Source organism: Chelon labrosus (assembly GCF_963514085.1).
Source record: "Chelon labrosus genome assembly, chromosome: 22".
Classification (NCBI taxonomy): Eukaryota; Metazoa; Chordata; class Actinopteri; order Mugiliformes; family Mugilidae; genus Chelon; species Chelon labrosus.
In genome coordinates, this window is record NC_140355.1 from 6,996,623 (window position 1) to 7,016,686 (window position 20,064).

Below are 20,064 nucleotides of genomic sequence, written 5' to 3' on the forward strand. Positions count from 1 at the left end.
TTAACCGGCCATTTTCTGTAATCAGAACCAAAACTAAGCTTTGTTACTTTGGAAAATGCTCATATTTTGAAGGCACTGGCATATAATATTTAGTTAGGAGGACTTGTTGGGTTTTTCATGACCCGCTTAACATGCAAAGGTGACTGGGCAGGAAGAACCGTACATATTACTTCCACAATCAGGAATGTCAACAACCATGGCAGCACAGATGTTGTCAATAGGTCAATAAGTCTTCTGTGGTGCTATCCTAGATGCAGAAATCTTCCACTAGAATGAAGTAGAACTGCAAATTCCCATTACCATTTAATCACCTACTTTTTATTTTCCTGATTAGATGCTTTCTGGGTGTTCAGTGATGTCACTTGTTAACCTGTGACTGATGAAATCAATCAAATCATTTCCTGGCTTGAACACCTGGTCAGAATTTACCACTTCGAATGTCTTTTGTTTGACCAGCACTTGAACATACTACTTGTTTTAAAATTATTTTTGACATGTAAATGCCGTGGTTTTGGTATTGTGCACTAGATTGCATTTGCATTACCTAATGCATGATGCCATGAAATGAATATATTAAGTGCTCGCAGATGGTATAAAGTAAGCAGACATAACTGTCCCCACCAAATACTTGTCTCATAACCTGAGAACTTCACTTGGACACCAGCACCGGCAGACGGGAGGAAATATTTCCGACGTATATTATGTGGAGGGTTAATTGCTAAGGAATACAATATGTCTTTGAGTCCTTCAGTGTCAGTCTCACACACTCTCTGCTTCACTCCACCCCTCTCTCCCTTCCTGTCTCTCTCTTAACAAGTTACTGAAAAAAAAAATGTGTTTCCAATTAGGCGCTGAAGGAGAAAGAACAAATCTCAACAGCAAGCACCACAAGAAATGTCTTTGGTAGGTGGACATGTACCTCTTTTAGTGAATGTTTTCTTTATGAGACGCAAAGTATGGTGATTAAATGCACTTGTTGCTGATAAGCTTTCGCCTGTCTCCGAACAAAGAGTTCACCATGTTTACTGAGTTTGTATAATTGATTTTTTACCTGTAAAATAACACGTTCTTGATTAAAATGTGACTCCTTTGCAGTGTGTGTGTGTGTGTGTGTGTGTGTGTGTGTGTGACGTCATGTGCAGACAAAGGTCCTGTCCTGTGCAGTGTGTGTGGCAGTCGGTCGTCAGAGAGAGAGAGAGAGAGACAGACAGACAGAGAGAGAGAGGGAGGGAGACGGAGTGAGAGAGAAAGAGAGAGCCGAGCCAGCGCAGAGAGGCACGGAGACGGAGCAGAGCGCACCAAGGCTGTTACATCTGGGAAAAAAAAAAAAAAAAACAACTTAGAAATAAAATACAATTTAAAAATTAAAAAAAAAAAATCTACTTAGTCGTGGGAAAACAAATTGGCCTGTTACCTGTTTTTCTGCAAGGACATAAAATGAACGCGTTTCCTGTCTGTTTGTTGGATTTGGAGTCTTACATTGCACCGCTGCGACTTTGACACAAGAGTTGCGCAGGCACAGCCTCTATGAGTTTTCTGTTGGAGGAATTTCAGACACCCCGTATCAAACTTGAGTCGGACATCCAGGAACCAGTAGGGGAGTAAGCTAGACCACCTACCTACTGTTCTCTCTGGGAAAACAAGACGCTGTGAGTATTTGTTATTTTTTCTAAATGAGAGATTTTTCTTTTGACCCAAAGAAGGAGAAACAACTATTTGGATCACTTCTTATGCGGGCTGCATTATGTGGGCATCTTGACATAATCACAGTATACCTGCCACGTAGACGCGGCGAGCGAGCGTTCTGTTCAGATAAACGCTTTGATGGCATTAGCAGATGCCCGACGCTCCTGGGCGCACCGTTACTTCAGCGGGAGACGCGCGGCTGTGCGCCCACAGGGGGGTGAGAGAGGGGACGCAGCTGGAATGAAGGACTTGTTGCGCCAGAACTGGGCTCTTTATCAACCTCTGGTATTGGAACAGCACATGCAGAAGGGAGTGAGCGGGGAAGAAATCAAACGGGCGTTGGATGTGGGAGTGAAAAGCTGACATGTGTCTTGATTTTCCACGCTGATGTGCATTTAGAGAACGTGTTTTCAATTTAGATTTCATCACCGAGTCGCCTTTTCTCTCCCAAACGTAACCCCATTCCAACAGTTGTAGAAAAAGAAGTCATCCGACATCAGTTGTTGTGCTTTCAGTCTCAGTATCTGCTAAAACACAATGTAGACTGTCAGCATGTTGCTGCTCTGGTCAAACATTTTTGTGGTGTTGACATATTCCCAAAGTATACGCCTTGATAGTGTCTACTACCGGCAGGAGTCAATCCGCAGCAGTGTGCCCTGGACTCAAGCCCTGAAATTTCATGAACCAACTTCTCTGCGAAGGTTGCTAAAGCTGTGACTCTGTAAAATAAGCTGATGGTGTGATTAGTCCTTCCAGCAAAACAAGAGAGAGTTGTAGACGCATGGATTCCAGACAGACAACAGTGTTAAGCAACCTCACCTATAGTAAAGACTTAGATAAATAACTTGCACCAGAGCACAAGTGTCTGGGATCTTAATTCTCTTAAGTTCTAGTGTTGATAAAAGTATAAAAGGGGAATGATATTTCAACATGTAACATTTAATATGAGTTATCATCCCTGCATGTGACATGGATGAACAGAGCCTGCAAGATGAAGGAATAAGATGTTCCCCTGTCAGCCAGAAAACTGTTAAAAGGTGCATATGAAGACGATTAGTACGAGTGAAGTTTAGAAAGAAGACAAGAATACAATAACCATATGCATTGCAGTAAAGTTCATAGTCTAATGAGTTCGCATGAAGAGAAAACCAACATCTTAAAAAGTTTTTTTGTTTGTCTTGTGGTGGTTGATGAGGCAGGCTGACATTTTGGCTGCTGTGAAACCTCCTCCTCCGAGGAGAATTTCAAATCTCCCTCGAGACTGCTGACATTTCACTTAAGAGCAGGTCAGCGCAAGGTTTCCCTCGGCCACCAATTAGGTTGAATTTCAGTGCTCTTGGTGGCCCGCCGATGTTTTCCCTTTTGCATGGTTATGAGGCTTAAAATGTACCTACCGGTTGCTGCTCCTCCACGGTTTTCTTTTATCACAACTCTCGAGGCAAGACTTCCATCTGACCACAATCTCACATCTCGAAAGGAGAGACAAGAATTTACTGAGCACTCTCGGGCTCCCCAGAGATCTCTAATGAGGCACACAGGTGGTGCACGAGCAAAGTTTGTCTTTCCCTCCGTCTCCGCAGAGACCTGGATTTGAGTTGGCGGTGCTTTAGTTTGGTCATGCATTCCATCAATCACAGTTGATCTCGTTCACTGCACGGGGAGGGTTGATAGTTTGAATGAGTCAGTGGATCCCTGTTATGTGTACAAAAACAACAATGACTCAGTTACTATTAATCTGGCGGTTTGATTTTTATGACGCAAGCACAAGCACCCAAGACATTACAACTTTCTGTTTAGTTTTTAACCGATTATAGAGGTTTCCTGAGAATGCCTTTTGATGTTGCCCAATTAACACTCATCTGTGGCTCAAATGGTCTGTGTGTTGCGTGTGTTGCCTGCGAGGGTGTATTCACAACAGAGAGGGAGAACGCTGTTTACCTGCCACCCACTGACACAGGCCTCAGGGGGTCTTTGATGCTATAGGGGAGTGTGAGGAGCATTTACACTCCTGCAGACGGATTCGCTCTGTGGCATTTGAGCTTTTTTAATTACAGATTTTTTTAGAGTGTAGTTGCAACCAGTCTGATTGTGCAAGCTTTCTGAATGAGTCACATTCGTCGACTAATAACTGTCACACACAGTTTTATCCTTCAGAAAATGAGTTCGGGAACGTTTTGGAAATTTGGAAATGAATTTCTTGAGGCTCCTATGAAATCTGATAGTTTAGGCTGAGACAAATCTTAAATGGTGAAGCTGGAGATGTCACCATTCCACTTTGGATGTTTATTTGTGATTGAAGTAACTGAACCAAAAGCCACTTTTATTATGTTTAGTAACTCTTACCAGTATGTTAAAAGCACTGGTTCAAAAGTTTTTAATACATTTTGTCACAACTTGTTGAATTGAATAATCAGCTGGGGAAGACCTTTTAACCTGAGGAGTGGCCTCGGTTTGAAGAGATGCTTTTCTTCTCTCTATTTCTCCACAATTTCTCTTTTAAATGAAAAGGGTTGTTTTATAGACACCAAATAGCACTTGACTCAAACAACACTTGAATTTTAGAACTTGTTTAATACAGAAGGTGCCATGAATTACTATTTCTAAAACAAAAACTGTGTCTGCAGTTAAGCAGAAACTCTCATTTCTGACAAGTTCCGCAGTGACACCCGTGCAGCCAGACGTTATGGAGCATTTTACTACATGCATAGCTATATAAGGACACAAGATGAAGGTGGTAGCACATGACACAAACAGACTGATGCAGCAGAAATTGTCTGGACAAAAGCATAGAGATGGCAAGGATTAGGAGTCCCTATGACTGTGTTTGCATGCAAACCAAAAGATACAGCAGTGGTTTAAAGTGACAGAGGTAGAGCCCCTTTGTTGAACAATATTGTCACAGTGACGTTTAATTAACTGGTCTTGTGTATGTTTGCAGTTGTGACTTTTCAGTGGAAAATCATATGTCACCATGGCTATGACACACCAGCACTCCAAATATGTGAACAGGATAGTTGTCAGGAGCTCGGTGGTTTCCCAAGTAACCAGAAAGCAGCACAGGCACTCAGTAGTTACAGTTCTCATGGACTGATGTGACGTGATTACAGAAGAGCCCTCTGTAAGTGTGAGATGTTGAAAAGTGAAACAACAAGCAACGTGTGAACAGGCAAGTTGATGTTTCTGACTTCTGACCCTTTCGGTCAAAGCAAAGAAAAGAAAAAAAAGTTCACTGCAATGGCTTTAGTGTCTCCCCCGATGATGACTGTTTTACGTTTCCCCACATGAGCTCTGACATCCGTCAGAAGAAAGGGTCATTGAAACATCTGTGTTGTGATTACTGAAAGCATGATCTCTCCTCCCCCACGTCTAAGGTCTTGCATTCCACCCATTCTTAAGCCAAAGAGCCACACTGCTTTCACATTCACGTAGGTAACAGAAATTCAATTTCCCTCAAACCCATAACAATAAGGAAATGCGTTTGCCTGTTCAAACCGCTATAAAAATACATGCAAGAAATTGTTGCAAATAGTAGGAGGGAGTTGTACTATCTCCAACATTGTTGTTCTGTATTCATTTATATGCTGCACTTATGCCATGACCTGGATAACTGACAGTCTTCACAGACGTGTATTCAGAAACAAAGCTCAAACAAAGGCAGCTGGACTGGTTTGAGTTTGCTTGAAGACGTCTTTAAGAAAACTCAAACACATTTAAATAAATAAGCATAGTTAAGGGACCTTCTCAGAAGACTGTTTACTTTTAAACCTGCACCATTTCTATGTAGATTTCTTTTTTTTTCATTTCCTTCTTCTGGCCAATTGTGATGCTGTGTCCAGGCCACTTCATGGCCAACAGAGTGCTTTGATTTTGCAACAACTTATTAAAAGCAACTAGCACCTCAGTCTCTGTGCAGTTCTGTTCCAATTTTAGTTTGCACTTTTTGCACTTTTGGTCAGCAAGTGTCTTTGTGGTGTTTAGAAACACTTAGAGGTCGCTGGAATGTCAGTAAAATATATTTCTTCGCTACCAATAGCAACTAAGTTGAACCTCAGACGTCAACTGGTAATGTCTGTTTGTGAGATCACGTACGTAGCTCTGGGTGGTCCGTAACAACCAACACTGGGGGAAGACTTGCACTTGCAGGAGTGGAGTTGTTGTATGATTTTTATGGTGGCCATAAGTCATGATAACCTACGGTAGTCTGTTCCGTATGGTGGCTATAGACGCTCAACGCTGCAGCTTAAAAAATCTCACACGCCTTCGCCAGACTGACGCCTTCACCAATCTGTCGACACGTGTGCATCATTTAGAAAACAAAAATGTGAGGAAAACTACCAAATAGAGTTGCCAAATACGTTGCAAACTTTATGTGTGACCATGGTAATAACAAGGGCATCTGAGTGGTGTTCATATAGTGACCTCTGAAATCAGTTTCTGTAGTAGTCTGGCTGCTTACTGCTTTTCTGTATTTGGTTGTGTTTTCATCTATGGCTTATAATTGCCTTTATCCATCATAGCAACATACACGTGTGGATGAAAAACATAAAACACTGTTATTTCTTTTTATGTACAAAGAGATGCAACAACAATAACTCATCCGACCTTCATTTTTCAACACAGCTAATGTAAAAAAAAAAAAAAAAAGAAACTGGTTTTGACAGGAAGCTGTGGTTTTGACAGGAAGCTGTCCAGTTCAATGGAACTGCTTCCGCTGCTTTTGGAAAGAAAACCTTTTCTCAAACAACTTTCACTTCACGCCAAGAGAAAATAAGTTGGAGGATGTCGGAATCCTTCATCGAAACCATCGCGCAGGTGACATGTATATTTCCAAAAACATTTTCAACTCTTGCATCGTTTCATTAATCATTAGAGGCCGTGCGCAAGAATTCCATAACCTACAAGAACACCTAGCTATGGCTGAGCTCAGAAAAAAGAAGTGAAAAGCCATGTTATCTTTGAATGCCCTGCAGGAAGCACATCTTACGTCAGTACAGTATATTAAGCTTATCCAGATGGCTCAAAAAAGGGCAGACGGACACTGAGAAAATAAAAAGATGATGAGAAAAGAATACAAGGAAGAGACGGAAGCATGGAGGCACATACAGTACCCAGATTTACACAAGTTTATAGCCATACACATGTCAGCTTTAGAGATCTCAAAATTGAGCTCTGTTTGCAGACTCATTGTTCACTGTTCAGTTACCAGTGTGTACATACTACTAAGCTGTCATTCAACAATTGCCAGTGCACTTCAATAGTGTAGTTGCAGTAGACTAGACCGTTTTGTGTAGTTAAAATTTATAAAAAAAGAGTTGTTTTTCTTGTTTTGTCAGTGACACAGTGCTTATCTGATTCAGATATGTTTGAAAATCCAGTAGAGGACACATTTGGTAATAAAGAAAGATCAAGATAGTAAGAATATTGATCGGAGTGATCAGCCCTCAAATCAGATGTTAGTCACACCGTCCGTGAGCCAGGCAGCAGTGAATCGCGTGCAGTCTGGGCAGCCGTGGCATTTATTATGTTGAGGTCACAAGCCACAATGGTGCAATTTTGAAAGCTCGTGCTGGCGAGCGCAAGACTGCAGCATTCTGCAACAGTTTGGTGCATGATGTCCCGCATTCACCGCTTATTTCCCTACTGCCCTACCGTTAGCTTCCCATCTTGCAGCTCGACTATGTGGGTTCAAATCATCTAAAGGATGTCATGAGGAAAATCGAAAGAGGAACCAAAATCAGCAAAAATGAGGAAATTATATTTAAGCAGAGCAAAATGTATGAACCTATGTCTGAGTACTCTATATTTATTATTATTGAACTCTTGAGCAATTTTTGGCTCAAGTGAAGCAACGACTGAAAATTTGAACTAAATTCTTCTATAATTACAGGCAATCATAATTTGACGTGCTTCAGTAAAAGTTGTATATTTCTGCAAATCAGTCTTTACAAAGACAGGATTCCACCTGCTCGTATATGATTAAACAAAGTAGAAACACATTATATGAATGAGAGGTTTAATACACTGATTTGCATAGTGTTCAGTAATGTAATGACACAAAATGAAGGGAAATACTCCTTGACAAGGTCTAGATTTTACAACCTCTCACTGAAGTCAAGTTTAACCTTTCAGCACCACCACTACCTGATGCACACATCCTTCTAAAGACAGAGTTTTCATGGTTTTGGTTAAGTTCTTGAATGGCCCATGCCAAAGCCTGTACTTGAAACACTCCAGAGAATTTGTGGAGAGACCTGAGGAGGGAGTTCACGGAGCATTTAGTTTGAATGAGATTGAGAGGATATGTCAGAGTTCGTAAGGACTTGCCTAAGTCTCGAAACTGCAAATGCTGTCAGAGGGGCTTCTTCAAAATAATAATTCAAACTAATAAATGATTCAAAATACTGAAAAAGTGCTGTTTTGCTTTGTTAGTATGGTTTATGGGATGTAGATTAATTGTAAAAATGTTTCTGCAGCACTCAATCTCTCTTACTGCTCTTAAAGCACTTCTACTGTAAAGCACAATCTACGGTTAAAGTGCAGAATAAATAAAACTGGCTTGCTTTCACCGCTCAGTTTGGGCTCTGGCAAGTGAAACAGGCTCACTTGGACTGAAGTCAGGTGCCTCAATAACATTCCACTGCCTGGCCAGAAAAACTCCTTGGTTGTCTTGTCTGACTGTTTAAAAATATTGTTCCTCTGCATTGTTCTTAAACACAGAAACTGGGACTATGTTAAGAACAAAACACAAGGTCAGGATACATTAGTCAACCTACACTGATATGAAGATGCTGAACCTTGATGATCTGAGTCCGTACTTTGTACATTCAAGAATGTACACTGATTAAAATCCAACTTTGCCATGTTTTCATTTTACTGCAGGAAGACATCAATACTACATATTGCACAAAAAGTTTGAAGATAAAGCATTGGAGGATACAGGATACAGCCACAAGCAAGCATTTGTTTTCACTCAGCATGCAACATTAATGATTTTGACAGGCCGGAGCATTAAAATGATGAATCTGAACAGTCAAACACTGAAATCTATGTGGACCACACTGATGCAATCCCATATTGCATCGGAGCTGTGGTGATGTAATCTGCCTCTAATAGTGTGATTTCATTAGAGGATGGCTGAACACACCCAACAATAAACTGCAGACAAACCTGACACATATGGCAGAGGCTGTTTATCTGGACCCAGGGATTGTTAAATAGTTGGGAGACGTTTGGTTCTCCGACCACTTGTTGTAAACAGTTATTACACAATTTTAAATGTTTTAGAGTAACTGTTATATGCTGTATTTTTTATAAATAAATTTCCCCTGATCCTATTGCCTTTTATTCATGCCGTGGTTAAAGAAGTTTGCAGCTAAAGGCTAAATTTCTACATTACAGACAGGTACTCTCCATGGTATGTTTTCAGTTCCTTCGTTTTAGGTTTCTAACTTATCACCTCAAGTAAGCGAATGTTAAAGCGCAGAAGAATCAGTTTTGAGGGAGTTTGGCTTGCTAGAATAAAAACACAAACTTCTTATCTCTCTCCATGCTGTTTTTGTCTGGTCCAACAACACTTATTTGGACTGGTTTCCACTTCTACTTTTAAACAGTTCTGGGGACTATTTATAAGTAGAAGACATGTTACCCAGTAACTTACCTTCAAGGTATTTTTTATACCTTTGCATTGGCAAATACCAGCTGGAACCCTGAATTGACATAGTGACATTACTATATCAACTGCCAACAAGCTACTAAGTTCTACACGACATAGAACAACATACAACTCTGTCACATATAGGTTTGATAAGCCATGTGCTGCAGTTGCCTGTGCTGCATGTATGTGTTTGACCAATGGCAAAACAATGGGCGCTTACATCTGGATCAATAGCTGTACTCCTATGTCACTCAAAGTTTCTCTTCTCTTCGGAAAATACCTAACTTGAATAATGAGCTAAAAGGACCATACAAACTGAGTTCTAAGAAATTTGATCATTCTCAGTTCCTGCAGTGAGGGCACAAACAAAAGGTACTTTCTAGTTATGGGCTATGGTACAAATGCACCTAATGATCTCTCCTTACAAATACTACTGTGTGATGGATGATACTTTATGTACACCCACATTGGAACTAAAAGCAAAAACAATATACAAAAAAAAACATTATTTTTCCATCAGCAGCTGTCAAAAACAGCACAAAGCCCACCGCATTAAGTGGCAGCGCCTTTCTGAAGGCTTTACAAGGTTTAAGTCCATGGGTCGTTCATTTTCCTTGCCCCTGCCATTTAGCCTTAAAACCTGCTTTACCTAAACATGTGGAAGAGATCATAGTGGAAAGACCTCCGAGCAAAGGAGCTTATTAGATGGACATTTGCAAAATGAAAGGCTGCGTTATTTGCTGCTCCTCAGATAATAACCCATCTGCTGGATTTTGGTTGTCACTTGGCTTTCTCAAGCTATGATCGCTAGGAGAATTTATAGCCAAATTAGATAGTCTTTTATATGTTATTTATGGTCCTGGCTGTTATTTAGAAATCACACATTGCTTTCAGTGGCTTTGGACAAACCAGAAGCCAGTGAGAAACCCGCTCAGCCTGTCCCTGCGTAATTTAGCAGCAACAAGCCAACTCCTTCTCCCTGGGGGAGAGTGCATCCAAGAGAGTAAATGCTACCAAAGTCCGAATGTGCTTCTGTTGGTGGTGTGATGAATCGCTAATTCTTGAATTGCCCACAGCAGTAAGGTTTTTCCTCATTTGAAGTTCTCTTTTTTATTGTACTGTCAAGTTCTAGTCACTATTTTGGGTTTTTTACAGTATTAATCACCTTTCCTCTTCTGGTCCCTAAATATCTGCTTTGTAAGACTCATCTCTTTCTTTCTAGTCCATTCTTAGTCATCAAATTTAATGACAATTAGGGGCTATGTGTGCTGAGATGGAAGTACTTAAGTGGACGGTTGGGTATCATCCACTGACGAGCTGTGAATCAGCCCATCACAACTACAGTCACACATGACTCAACACCAACTCTCAATCCAGCCCTTGTCCTGAGCCCTGTCGGTGCGCAGCAACTGTTTGAGAGTATGTGCGAGTGTGAGGCTGTGTGAGGTTTGTGCACACTAGCCCATGATGTTACAGAGCAAGTTAGAGAATGAAAGCCTATGTGTGAGAGCGTCTGTGCGTATTCAGAGTTGCAGAAGTCCTGTTTCTCTGCTTTCTGGGGTGGTAGTGGGGAAACAATGGGCACATTGTGTGGAGAGTTGGCAAAGATGGGAGAGGGGAGGGGGGAGGTGGTGGAGGAGGAGGAGGAGGAGACAGGAGTTGAAAGCTGGAGAAATGAGATGTCAGAAGATGAGTAACAGGAATAGAAGAGAAGGTTTAAACTTAAGGGAGGAGAGGGGGGGGGAGAGGGCAAAAGATAAGAGAAGCAGAGCGGTGGGGTCGAATACAGAGACAGAAGAAGCATGGAAGGCCATAAGGCTTCTCAGTTTCATACTTCTGATATGCATGTTGCCGCTGCAGTGCTCAACAGGAATTTGTGGACCAGACTCAATTTCTGTACCTTAGCTGCAATTTAGTGTTGCTCATAAATCATGTCACAAAATCGGACAAAGTAAGGTACACCGACACCTCTAAATAAACAGGCTGCTCTGATTCTGGACTTTCATATTACTGTATGTATCATGTTGTTTCAAATGCAGGAAAGTCTTCTGCAGGAACTAGGAACCTTTGGAGTTACTCAGTTTCTGCTGCAGAGACCAGGATCTAAGTTGTGGGGAAGTTATTTCACCCCTTAAAAAGTTCCTGCTCAGTGGTATTAGTTTTCAAAAGTACAGGGACGCTGGGGGTGGGGAAGGCAGCACAATACATTTTTGATTGGTCGGTCATTTAGATGCGGTTTATCTCAAGGCCAAGCTTCATAACGTGTTTTGTCCGTCGCTTTATGTGGCGTTATCGTTGTCACTCTTTTTTTTCCTGATAATTTATACATTGTTGTGAACACTCTTACATGCTTCGTGACTTGTTATGAAAATGAGTAATTCCTCCGCAGTTAGGAACCTCAGAGCCAAGAACTTGGTCTGAGATGCTGATGAACTGCAGGGACCTGGAGATGTTCAGGATAATGTAACATAAACAGTTCTGAATGAAGTTTAACACATAAATTAGCTTCTTCACAAAATTTAACAAATTCCACAGTCAGAAGATGTATTTTCTTAAAAAGAGAAATCCCTCAAGATAACTCCTTGTGAAATTCTCCATCAGTGTGTCAGTTTAAAGCTCTTCTGTTCAGCAGAGAATGAAGTTGCGGACTTCAAAACACAAGTGGGTTGTAGATCAGCATCTTATCAGTTCAAAAGGGGTAAAACCCTGGAAAATTATGTAGGATACGCTCAATTATCCATCTATTTTATCAGTTCCCTGTGGAACATAGCTCCGTAAAGACTACCCCATTACAGGTTGGCCAGACATCTGTCTGACACACTAATAAATGTTCGCTAATACAGACTAAACTCTTGTTCTGTGTAAGAATAACATGTCATTGAGTGGTGTTCCCCTTGAAGCATCATTCCTCTTAGGACTGTTTTAGGATTAGCAACCATGGTGCTGGATGATGGATCGTGGAGAGATGGACTGGGATTCGTTACTTTATGAAGTTTAATGGCTGACTGGAACTAATCAGTTTATCGCAACAGGTGTAAGAGAAGTGTAAAAAAACAGTGTTATAACAGCATTTATTTCTTTAACGTGACAGAAAAAAAGAAAATGAAGAATCTCAATAATAATAACAATGTGCAGTATTACAAGTAATAGATTCCAGCATGTTATAATTGTTGGAGTAATGGGATACAGACCATTGCCGATTTTGTACGGAGGCCTAATGACTGAGGTATATTGCACAGTACAGTAAGATTTACATGCTATATCAAGAGGGTATTTTTGCTTCAGGCATTGGATAGGGATAGTCCAACAAAATCTTAATAAATGAACACAATTTGCGTTTTGTTTTCTGATATAATACAGCTATTTGTCAGGACAGGATGATATGTTCCTTCCAAAACCAGTACAAATTTGTTTTATGTCGTGACAGCACTTCAGGTTTAATTAGGTTTAATAGGTTTAGTTAAGTCTTGACACAGATGTGATGTGGTTAAGTCAAAGTCCTTACAGACAAGTCTTACCACTCAGCAGCTGTTAGAGCACTTGAATAAATGCCACAAGAGTTCACGTTATGGATGCAGTAAGCTGAGAAAACTGACAAATACGCATGATGGTGTACTTTTGTCCAGTGCCACAACACGACTGACTTTATGTATCCTGGTTTTCCACCATATTATTACATTTATTCAACTAGTCTAGAAAACAGCACTGACCGCTGTTAGTAAATGGAAAGTTAGAGGCGGTTTAGGCCTCTGTGTCAGTCTGGCAACAGCACAGAGTATAAGCAGACCCTTGCAGACCCTAACGCCGTAGCTAACGTGCACCTCACCAGAAATGTAACTACGTGCCGCGGCGATGTAGGCCGCAAGAGGTGTGATTGCTCTGCTTGGTAGTAGCGTGTTTCCACTTTAGTGTTTCCAGCTGCTTCTCCATTTCCGCAATTTTTGAACTGATTGTTTTGGATCAATTAAGATGGAGGACATCGAAAGGTAGAGCCATCAGGAAAGGTTTGAGCCAAATATCTAAACAACTAGGCCCAATGTTTAAAAATGATGGATTGCAATGATAAGAAACCATCCCATTTTGGAATCTACAGCTACCCTAAAGCAAGCAAGCATTTGTGAAGAAAATAATAAAATGTGTATAACAGTGAACCATAGAGAGTGACACACACACACACACCAGTCGTCTTAATCTGTTAGGCGTATGCTGTGAATACACGGATGCAGTCTTGCTGTCGATGCTTGAGTAATGACCTCACTTGTATGGATACCAGGGTGGTCCTTTCAAAGACACACACTTACACACACTTTCACTCTCTCTCCACACAGCCAGACTTTATCACACATCACTAACAAGCATGGAGGGAGTGTGTCGACACACACTTGGGCACAGCAAGCATTTTGTTCCCCGTCTTTAACCAGAGATTCAACACATTGCACACACACTTCCAAACATTCCTCTGGGATTCTTCATAAAACAAGTCATTCAAGGTTTTACAATGTGAACACATACACACCCAGGTGTAGGAACACAGAAAGCTAAATTCCCCTCTTTCTGTGTCCTATTTCTTGTGCAATCTTTCCATGTTACAAGAAGCCAGCCAACGGCAGTTGCACACATACACACACACACACACACAATGACAGGATCTCCCTCTCCAGGCTCCAAAGGTCTGATGAAAGTGTTGGGAATGTGTACTGAGAGGCCACTGACACTTCCTCCACTTTCTAGTACTGACGACTCGCCTCAGGCATCTAATGCCCCGCTGACTGCTCCCTCCAGACATTTAATGGCCATAAACTGCAGATGACAAGCCCAATAGATGTGCTTTCATCTGCTGTAGTAGTTGCCGTAGAGCCTCAGTCAGTGTGGATTTGTCCTGCATTAGTGTTGCTGCTGTTGTTCAGCTGCTCCTTGCTCTGCTTCTAATGGTTACTGCTTTTTATTGCTAAGTTCAATTAAAAACCTCAAAATGATTCTCAGATTCGATAATGTGTCTTCTAAAGTCATTAGGAATAACCACAGGCACCAAAGGGAAAGGACACAATAGACCAAACCCAACACAGACGGGAAAAGGCTGTCTGTGGTCCACAGATGTAGCAGTTTGATTACAGAACATCGACCTTGCATTTGTTATTTTCACAAAATACCATGAGACACTTTATGCTGAGGAAAATATATTCATGGAGCTGAATTTATATCTATTATGTAAGAAATAAAAGCAATTTAATCAAAGCATAGGATCAGATTTTTGTCTTAAAACTGGACTCACAAGTCCACAAAACTCTTTCTGCTTGTTGCAACTGTTCCTCCTGCTCAGTTGATCTTAAGTTTTAGACCCTGGACTCAGCAAGCCGACATCAAAGAACTATTAACCAGTGTACTGGTGAGGTGTACCAGTGTAGACGTGAGTTTCGCTAAATGTGGAGGGAAATAACGACGTTCACCCCATTCAGTAAAAGAAAAAAGAAAAAAAGGTTTTACGACAGCTGTCAGCCGACATGTGATTTACAGCATACAGCATGGATGGTGCAGCTGAAAGAGGAGCCGCCTTCGGCACTGCAGAAGCAGCTGATCTACACAAACATTTGAATTATTTACTATACACATCAATGCTTATTCAAAAAAGCAGTACAGATCCTTGTGGAAAAAAATATCACTGGCTGGGGATGGATGGGCAGGTCGGTCAGAGATTCTATTGAACAAGAATAACTCAAAGTTGGTCATTAAAAAAACATTGTGAATGCCAGACTGGCCTACTGAATGCATTTTGGAGTCTATTAACTCAAAATGAAATAATGTGAACTATAAACTTGAACTAGTTCACTTTTACCTGTGTGAACTGAACTTTGAGCTAGTTCTTGTTTAGTGTGAACTTGCACAACACTGCGAGTAACTAAGGCCGACTGCAGTGTGTTCAAGAGCAGCTTTTTGGTCCTGACACAGGTTATGTGAGGCAATACCACAAAAACTACATTCAACGGGCAACTAATATATGCGCGTCTACGCGAGAGGAAATAACTCTCCACACAAGCATGCGGCAGTAGTCTGAGTTCATCATTCTAAAGGAGAAACTGGGAAGGGCTGGGAAGAGCTGCAAATCCAAATGAGGATGAGGTGTGGTTCAAATTAAAGTAAATAAATCTTTTTACCACTCCATCAGTACAATGCAAACGTACAGCAAAACATATCATGAATAAATGTGGCCCTGTTTTTATGGTTACTGGCCAGTGTTCGAGTTTTGCAGCAATGTGTCCAAAAATAATGTGCAAAAATTAAGCAGATGCATCCGGTGTGCCCGGCACAGCCTGGAGTGCTATCAGCAATAATTCAATACCGCTAATAGAATGCACCATTACCGTTTCAGCCAATGAAATAACACAGTGCCACCACTCTGAGCAAACATGGCTACAGTTCTACTTCTTTATTGGAAACTGAAGACACAAAGAGAGTCCAGGAACCATTTATTTAATGGATCAGGGCTCCCTTTTTACTGGCATTGATGCACTGCCATAACTAATACACATCCGTTTTGGATCATGAATATAAGCATGTATTACACTGCCAATATTCAGATTTAGTGTACTGTACTTGAGATTTGATAAACAGCACTGTTTTGGCTTGTGTGATGATTTAAAAAAATCCACATAATTTAGATTTTATAGCAGGGACTATTATAGAACAAAAGTGCATGCAGAAATCTATGGGTTATAGCTACCTGCAGTTCTCTACACCACATAAAATGTGCTGCTTAGCACAGCCCTTACATCAGTATATTACCAATGAGATTTGCAGTCGGAGTGCATGTCCAAATATTTTTGGCAAACTTCAGCTTTGATAGGTTTCAACACTGACTCATTTCCCAAGAGTACCCCATATTTTTCATGTGAATTTTTGAAAGGTGAAGGTTGTGGTAGCTTTTCCAACATTGGAAATTAGTCCAAAGCACCTTCTGCTTCGTGTTTGGCACAGCTTTACTGTGTCACTGCAGAGCAACAGAGAAGGTTTAAGGGGGATTTCGACGATCCAAAGTAAATCAAGAGAAAAGGATTTCCACAAAAACACAGACCTTTGGCCTAAAACTTCTAATACACGTTCTTTTATTTCTCATCCACTCTTGTTTTCCCAGTTCCTCTCCCCCTTCTCTCTTGGTGTACTCTCACTTGCACACACAAACCCACACACCCTCTTTCTCTCCACCAGCCCTGAGGTCCTGTTTCCGGTCTGGGGTGTATGAGAAAGACTGGGCAGCATCTGTTCGGGACTGGACCTTATTACACACACACACATACACGCACACACACACACACACACTCCAGTGAGCATTGTTTTTGTGTGTCTGAGTTGATGCTAAGCCCCATGATGCTGCTGTCGATGCTTAGTTTTCTGTTTCCTCAGCTGCTTTTTTTCTCTTTCCCATAAACACTTGTAAACCCTGAGCAGATGGAGAAAAACATGTCCTTAGCCTCATATCACACTGAAGTTTATTCACACCACAACACACAGATGCTCACACACAGCAGGCCTGCATGCGGGCACAAAATCACACACCACCCTTGCGTCGTGTTGCTGTAAACTGAGACTTGTAGACAACATACGTTTTGTTTCTGCCAGTTATTTGTAGATGTTCTGCTCTCATAAAGCTGCTGGTTCTGCATTAATCATGGCTGCTTTCCACATGTAAAACACTCGGCGTGCCACACGCACACACACACACACACACACGTTCACAAATGATTTAAATCCAAAGGGGATTTAGTTTCCCATGTTTCAGGAACCAGCTTAAGAATACTTGTTTCCTAAAGCACTGTTCTGTATTAAATGTTATGAAAGAGGCACATAAGTATTTTCCTGAAATTAAGATTAACTCATTCTTGACCAAAGGATGAAAGTAGCTCAGAACACTGTAACATAGAGCCCATTCTGTTGCTATGAACAGATCCATGTAAACTGATTTAAGTTTTGAGTGGCTTCTTTAGTTCAGTAGTTGATCATTTCACATCCTTGCATTACAGGTCAACTGTGCTGCTTTAATTAATTTTACATTACTGATCTTAAAATTATAAATACAGAGGCCCAGACTCTTCATTCCAAAACCAAAACATGCTTTTACTCACACTGTAGATTATCTTCTATGATACCTATACAATTCCTAATAAAATATCTGCAATTCAAAACAAGCATGACCCTTTTTAGATAAAGTCTGTTTGGTATTTAGGCTTCACTTGCATGACGATGCAGTCAGATTAACATTTCCATGTGTGCCAGATTCTTTGGATAATCTCCCTACCTGAACATTTATTGGCAGGTTTCTTCCATTTTTAATCTTAGTGGAGTTTTCATAGTGGTGTAAACACCACAGGTGTGGTTCATTCAATTGCAAAGTAGAGGAAATCACTCAACAGCTCAATAACATAAATCTGCTTGTGAAATTTCATACTTTTAACCTGCTGGTGTTTTGTTTTAAAGTGGCGTTACATCAAATGTTAACAACCCTCTGATAGTGTTTTGTCGTTTAACCTTTCAGTAATCACCACTGCCACAATGGATGAGGAACAGTGCTACTACAATGAGACCATCGCCTTCTTCTACAACCGCAGTGGCAAGTACCTTGCTACTAACTGGAACACCGTCAGCAGGCTGGTGATGGGCCTGGGCATCACCGTGTGTATCTTCATCATGCTCGCCAACCTTCTGGTGATGGTCGCCATCTACGTCAACAGGAGATTCCACTTCCCCATTTACTACCTAATGGCCAACCTGGCAGCTGCTGACTTCTTTGCTGGACTGGCTTACTTCTACTTGATGTTCAACACGGGACCAAACACAAGGCGTCTGACTGTTTCAACATGGTTGCTACGTCAAGGCTTGATTGATACCAGCTTGACTGCATCTGTTGCCAACCTGCTTGCCATTGCCATAGAGCGCCACATCACCGTGTTCCGCATGCAGCTGCACACGCGTATGAGTAACCGCCGCGTGGTGGTGGTGATTGTCATAATCTGGACCATGTCCATAGTCATGGGGGCCATACCCAGCGTAGGCTGGAACTGTATCTGTAGTATTGATACTTGCTCCAACATGGCGCCGCTTTATAGCAACTCCTACCTGATCTTCTGGGCAGTGTTTAACCTGGTGACGTTTGTTGTCATGGTGACGCTGTATGCCCACATCTTTGTCTATGTGCGACAGAGGACCATGAGGATGTCGCGCCACAGCTCTGGACCACGGCGCAACAGAGATACCATGATGTCTCTGCTGAAGACTGTGGTGATTGTGTTAGGTAAGAATTATCTATCTATCTATCTATCTATCTATCTATCTATCTATCGATCTATCTGTCTATCTTACTACATTTATACTGCATCTGCTTCTTTCTACCCCATCTGTCTATGTATCTGTCTTTGTAGCAGTGTATGTGGCTTCTGAAGTCATCAGCAACAGCAGAACAATGAATCTGTTGATGGGTCTAACTGTGAGGCCGCTGCATTCTGTCCAAGCACAGTGACTGCCTAGCACGACTGCACGCCTCCTACACTACAGAACATCATGACATTAACACCCTTTGGATCACCTTAATGCAACACTGATAAGTCCTAATACAGTGCTGTTATTGGAGAGGAACAGATGCAAAGATTTTTTGGTGATTTGTCAGCATTCTACAGTGTAGGACATCATGAATGTTGGACTCAGATTCAAACTCCCAGTGGATGAATGATGGTGCATTATGTTGTCAAAGCTTCATAATGTCAAATAAAAGCTTTGGCTTTACACCATACTGCAGTGTACTGGCAATGTAGACTATACAGTTGTATTTAATAATATGACTACACTGCATCATTATATCCTGTCTTAATCTTGGTATCTGATGTCTGTTGAACAGGGACTGATAAGCCGGAAAAAAGAATCGCTGTCTCATTCCTGACATCACTTTTTTTTTCGGAAAGCCCAAGTTGTTTTTTTCAGTTTAAAATCAAGATTATCAGTTATTAGCTATCAGGTGTGTGAGGTTATTCTTTTTCTATGATTACAGAATTCCTTAAAATAAGCAGATAGCTGATAAAGCAGCCTTCAGTAATGCCTTCTGGGATAGAAATGTTGCTCAACACTATGAAAATAAGAGCCATGTTGTAATAAACCAGAATCCTTTACTGCTCCAGTTTTTGCATCTGTGCCACAGTGACAAGAGTCTTCAGATGAAACAGGGCCTGTTCAGTCTATAAGTTCAGTAGTGTCTGACAGCCCGACAGCAGACATACACTGTATGTTTCCCACTTTGCGAGGCTCCACGCCTCTTCAATGTATAACTAAAGCAGATATTAACTTTTTTTTGTTTCTTTTTAGTTTTTTACATAGACTGTCAATACCACAGCAGTAGACCAACTCAGCCATGTGTGAAGAACGCTGGAGTGTGAATTGTGTGAATTGTGGGAAAGGGGCTTCTTAGTGCCTGAAAGCAGGATGTGTTGGTCCTAGACAAAACATGCCAAAGGATTCCATGTGATTTGTCTCCTATGTGCTGTGTTATCTCATCCTGTTGCCTCTGTTGTCTTTAGTCCACACTTAATTCAAAGCAGTGGACAGCAGAATGTGCTCTGAAGCCCACAGTACGCGTGAAAAGTGGAGGACATACAATGTTCGAAGAGATGCTTTGGTTATTGTTACCTAAGCAGGTCTGAGTCTCGTCAGTCCCATGTTTCTTAAAGGCCACAGAGTGCAGGCTA

At 41.3% G+C, this 20,064-nt stretch overlaps 1 protein-coding gene across 1 annotated transcript in view; it reads left to right on the forward strand.

Annotated features, from left to right (window-relative positions):
• The first annotated feature begins 1,107 nt into the window (after positions 1–1,107).
• The window catches only part of lpar1 (lysophosphatidic acid receptor 1), a 34,074-nt gene continuing 15,117 nt past the window's right edge, over positions 1,108–20,064 (forward strand). Inside the window, exons 1-2 of the mRNA XM_084572343.1 lie at positions 1,108–1,649; positions 17,868–18,623. Of these exons, the coding sequence (XP_084428469.1) occupies positions 17,885–18,623 (739 nt within the window). The 5' untranslated portion in view covers positions 1,108–1,649; positions 17,868–17,884. The remainder of the gene's footprint in view (positions 1,650–17,867; positions 18,624–20,064) is intronic.